We start from the raw sequence: 5,289 nt of genomic DNA on the forward strand, positions 1-5,289 counted from the left end.
TGACTCACATGCCAAGACCATGCACTCATGGGAAGAGCTGACCCCCACACTGAAGTGGGCCGAGCACAATATGCGGGCTTTATAGCAAGAACATGCGTGGACTGTGACACGTGCTAGCCATGTCCCATGTCTCACTGGCATTGCGGTTGGCTAGATTTATGTCTCTTTTGAACTTGAGTTTTGCTCTGAATAGAATCTATTCTCCTGATCCTTGATCTTGGAGAGAGGCAGGTGTACAGGAGGGGGTGCGGAGGGGAGAGCAGAGAAAAACATCATTTGGATTTTCAGGAGGAAATGAGAGATACAGACCAGTTCGGGTTCCCCATGTCTTCTGCTCTGGCCCTAACTCAGCGGGGAGGCCAGGATACTGGATGGGGATGCCAGCAGGGAGGCCAGGAAACCGGGGTGAGGTGGATACCAGCAACTGGGGAATTCCTGCCAGTTGAGAAGTCATTCTCTTAAGGGGGCGGATAAAGGGCTCGGTGACAACCTAGCAAGAAGGACCCAGGCCTAGGAGATATGACTGCCAGGAGGGGATTGGACTTCTGAGACATCTTCCTAGAGGTATGGTGCCCACCAAGGAGGTGATAGTTTGATCTGTTTCCCATGGTTCTTCTTTTGGGGAAAGACAGATGCAAAGGCCTAGGGGAGAGAATCTAAGTAGGTGCTTGGGGGCCGAATCCTAGCAAGAGGGAGAAAGAGCTAAAGGACCTGGGGGCTGCTCAGCCAGAGGGGGTCTTTGCAGAGCAAAAGAGAACTGAGGGGACAGAGGTAGAACTGGAGCCCAACTCCCAGAGAGGAGGGTCTGTGAGGCCCATCTACCTTCCAGGGCTGGGAGGAGGACTTACTGAACCCAGATCTGGACCCAAAATGGCTCTCACCTTGACGACCTTTACCAGTGCCTCCTGCCACAGGGGAATTGAAGGGGCTTCCCATTCCACTTGGATGCAGCGACACACATACAAATACACATACACACGCATGCATGTACTCACAGCCTGTCGGGTCAGGTACCCCAGACCCCAGTTTGGTTGGGGGCGAGGCGGGGGCGGGGCGTTATTGGAACAGGGACCAGAGAAGCCCTGAGGCCAGACATGGCCCAGAGCAGCCCCCTCCTCCGCCCCTGCTGGCTGCCCCTGTTTACGAGGAGGCTTAATGAGGCGGCGGGTGCCGCTGAGATGAACCAGAGCCCAGCCTAGGCCTGGGAGGGGCGCCGGACAGGCAGGCCAGCCTGGAGTGTAGGGGGAGACCAGCAGGATAAGGCCGGCTGTGGCGGGGGTGGGGTGGAGATGCCTCCAGGAGGAAATGGACCAGCTGTTCTGTTGTCCTGCCACCCTGGGAGCTGACCCCCACCCCTCTCTGCGTCAGGCAGGGCGATAGCCACCCTGAGGCCTTCCTGAGGGGGAGGCCTAGCTGGGGCCAGGCCGGTGGGTGCACTGGCCACCTGGGGACCCAGACTCCGAGCTGGAACCCATAATGACAGAGCTGGCTAAAAATCTGTTTGGTGCTTACCATGTGCCCGAGTCCTCGTTACAACCCTGTGAGATGGATTGTTAACACCATTTTACAGATGTGGACCGCAAGACTTGTGGAAATTAACTTGGTCACCTAGCTAGGAGGGAAAGGACTCCGGCAGCCTAGCTCCATGTCTGCGTTTGAGATCTTCCCTCTGAACTGCTTCTTGCACGATGCCCTCTCCCACCCGTTACTCTTTTGTCACTTCTACGCTGGGACTGAGCTCAAGGTCTCAGGCTGAGGGTCGTGAGAGGACTGGGATGACAGCAGAGTCCAGCTGAGCAAAGTCCTCCTTATCATCCCCTGGGGGTGCTTCCAGTCTCCCTAAAGATTTTCTTACTCTTCTTTAGGACCGTCTTCCCTCTCCCAGGGGTCTCCTCCCTGAGATGTCTTTACTCTCCGACAAGAATATTCTCACTGTCCCCTCTCCCCCCGAGGAAGTCTTCATTCCCTCCAGGGGTATCTTCACTTTTCTTTCCCCAGAAGTGTCCTCACTTCTTCTGGGGGTGCCTCACTCTCCTGACCCCCAGGGGTCACCCCCACCCCCGTGGTCTGGCTGCAGGTGGAGCTGTCCGATGGTACAACGCACACCATCACAGATGCCTACGCTGGGAAGGAGTATATCATCCAGGTGGCGGCCAAGGACAATGAGATCGGGACGTGGAGCGACTGGAGCGTGGCCGCCCATGCCACGCCCTGGACTGAGGAACCTCGACACCTCACCACTGAGGCCCAGGCCCCGGGTGAGCCCGCCTCCACCCCCCGTGCTCCCAGTGGGCCTGCACAGTTGCCTGGTTTTATCTTGCTTCCTCCGACTCCTCCTCGGACTTGGAGCCTCTGCCCCAGGGGTCTCCACACTCCGTGTGGCTGTCACACTCCTGTTCATCTATCCAGTCCCTGCTGTTCCTCATCCTTTCTGTTTGGACATTCTTGGTAGAGGCCATTGGGTGGAGGGGTCATCTGTGAGCCTTGGAGAAGCGGGATCCGCCTGATGGGGGAGGCAGGACATGTTCGAGGGGAGGCAGGGGCTGTCTGATGGGGGGAGGGGCAGCACTCGTCTGATGCAAGAATCAGGAATGGTACTTCTCATGAACCCCCAGACCTGGGTGGGACTCCAGCCCTGGCCCTGGCCTGAGTTTCCCCATGTTCCCCAGAGACCACGACCAGCACCACCAGCTCACTGGTACCCCTGCCCACCACGAAGAGCTGTGACCCCGGGGAGCTGGGCAGCGGCGGGGGACCCTCAGCACCCTTCTGGATCAGTGTCCCCGTCACCCTGGCCCTGGCTGCCGCTGCCGCCACTGCCAGCAGTCTCCTGATCTGGTAAGAGAGGCTGGCAGTGGAGTGGAGTCTGAGGGGACCCCCCCATCCCACTGTCATCCCTCACAGCCCCCTGCTCTGTCTCCCCAGAGCCGGCATCCCGTGAGGACATGCCAGCGCACCTGCAGAGGAGCAGGAGGCCGGAGCTGAGCCCACAGACCCGGGTTTCTATTTTGCACATGGGCAGGAGGACCTTCTGCATTCTCTTCAGACACAATTTATAGAGACCCCGGCGGGCCCGGGCCTGCCGCCCCCCAGCCCCACCACACCATACTGGCCCTCTTCCCTCCCTTGGGAGGAGGACCATGCAGCTAACTCACCCACCAAAGACCCCCCTCCACACCTTGCCCCCTTGGGCTGGACCCTCCAATGCCAGCGACTCCCAGGAGCCCTTGGGGGACCTGAGGGGAGCCCCTCACATCCACTGTTTCTCCTCCTGCCCTAGCCTCCTGTCTGTCCCAGGGTCTCTATTGCCACCATCAGATTATAAGCTCCTGATACTGGGGGGGCCCAGCCATCCCCCTCCCCCCAGCACCCACACTTCTCAGTCCCCCACCTCTGCTCCTGTTTTGTATGACCCTCCCCTTTCCCTGCTCCTATCCTACAGTATTTAATGCCCTGTCAGTCCCTTCTAGTCTGACTCAATGGTAACTTGCTGTATTTGAATTTTTTATAGATGTATATACAGGGGTGGGGGGGTGGGGGGGTTCTCATTAAACGTCACCATTTCATGAGTCCTTGGAATGACCCACTTTGGGAGGGTATGCCTCTTCCAAGGATCCCTCCCCTTCCACGCCTAGGGGAGGAAGAAATTATAGTTAGAGAGACACAATTCTCTCCATACAGATGTGGAAAGGCAGTTCACCTCTCAGGCGGATATATCTGGGGATGGGGCTTTTTTCTGCTTTGGGGGTAGGGTTCCCTGGAGGTCAGGGGCAGAGTTGTAGAAAATGAAGGGTCCCAATGAGGCAGGTCCCACATGAGGGGGTATCCAGTCAGTCCTGGAGACTGCTGGATCCTGGCAGGGCAGAGGCCTGTCAAGGGCCATCTGTGGAGCGGCCCTCCATGAATACCCGGGCCTGGACTTTACTCCCAGGGGCAGAGATGCAAGAAAGTGAGGAGACCAGGCTTCATCCTTGGGGGAGATGCGCTCCAGAGGTTTTAGCACATCTAGGCTGGGGCTCAGCCAGATCGCGGGGCTTGGAGCACCTGGGCCTGGGCTGGCAGGAGGCTGCCTGAAGGACTAGGGAATCAGGTCTCCACTTCGAGACTAGAAATGTGGAGTATAAGGTTTACCCCAGGGTTAGATTACAGTTAGGACCCAGTGTGCGTGCACAAGGGAGAGCGAATGGGCTTTGGTTTTACAGGGTGCCCTGTCTTTGGTCCAGCTCTACTCCCTGCCCATACCCTCCCAGTCCCCAAACTGGGACTCCAGGATCCCTTTGATTTCTCCTCAGAGGAGGGGCCGCTGGCTGCCCTAGGCCTGCTCAGGCCCAGCCCTCACATGTGGAAGTCCTCTTAGATGAGGATGTCTGGGGCTGGGCTCCAGTTTGTAGGCACCTCTGGCCGGGAGGTGGGGACAAGGGTTAGACTAGAGCCTCGACCTGGGGAGCCAGGTGTGGTCTTGCTCTGGGTGGCTGGAACAAGAAGAGAGAAGTGGAGTCAAAGCCATGAACACACTACTGTGGGCACACACTCCCCACAGTAGGCGCTGGAGCACCACACCTCCATTAAGCCACAAACCCCCCCATGTCACACACTCCAGATCCTTTTTCTCAGACCAGGGCCTGAAAATGGACATTCCTTGCTGGTTTCACCAGGCCTAGACAGGACTTGGGGCTGGGTGAGGGGCTCAGAGTGAAAGTGGCTGGCTTTTCTCCCAGCCAGGTACTAGAGGAAGAGAGAAGTGTTCCAGGCGAGAGACCTCATGGAAAGCAAAGGCCTAGTGTCAGGGTAGAAAGGCCTGTGGCTTTTTAAGCTGAGTAGCCTCAGCTATGGGAGCGCATGGGTCTTCATTCACAGGAAGAGGATCCCAGGATAGACACTGGATACGTGGCCGTGGACCTGCCTCTGTACACTGGACCCCCAGTTCTGCCTGTCTGTCTTGCCCCTGTGAGGTGTGGCTCGGCCCTGTCCATGAACTCAGGTCCAGCAGCAGTTAAGGAAACAAGGAGTCACCAACTCTTGCCAAGAACATTGTATTCCTTGGATGGGTCTGAGCCTCCCTCTTCCCTGTCCTTGGGGTATGGGGGCTGACGTTAGGGGACCTCTGCTCTGGCTAGTGCTGCTTTCCTGCCTTAAGAGCCTTGGTCAGCCCTGACCCACCCACCGCCCACCCAGGGCTTGGGCATCAGCAATCTGGCCTCTATTAGCAACATGGGAAAGCAATTATGTGGGGCCTGGGGAGGAGGGGGAGGGGAGGGGGCCTGTTGGAGTCTTGGAGGCCGATAGAGA

At 57.8% G+C, this 5,289-nt stretch overlaps 1 protein-coding gene across 1 annotated transcript in view; it reads left to right on the forward strand.

The window, feature by feature from the left end:
• Positions 1–3,570, forward strand: part of CNTFR (ciliary neurotrophic factor receptor) — a 37,439-nt gene extending 33,869 nt beyond the window's left edge. Inside the window, exons 8-10 of the mRNA XM_006916039.1 lie at positions 2,078–2,258; positions 2,670–2,838; positions 2,926–3,570. Coding sequence (XP_006916101.1) covers positions 2,078–2,258; positions 2,670–2,838; position 2,926 — 351 coding nt within the window. The 3' untranslated portion in view covers positions 2,927–3,570. The remainder of the gene's footprint in view (positions 1–2,077; positions 2,259–2,669; positions 2,839–2,925) is intronic.
• The last annotated feature ends 1,719 nt before the right edge of the window (positions 3,571–5,289 follow it).

The sequence above is a fragment of the Pteropus alecto genome, unplaced genomic scaffold (assembly GCF_000325575.1).
Source record: "Pteropus alecto unplaced genomic scaffold, ASM32557v1 scaffold206, whole genome shotgun sequence".
In the NCBI taxonomy this organism is placed as follows: Eukaryota; Metazoa; Chordata; class Mammalia; order Chiroptera; family Pteropodidae; genus Pteropus; species Pteropus alecto.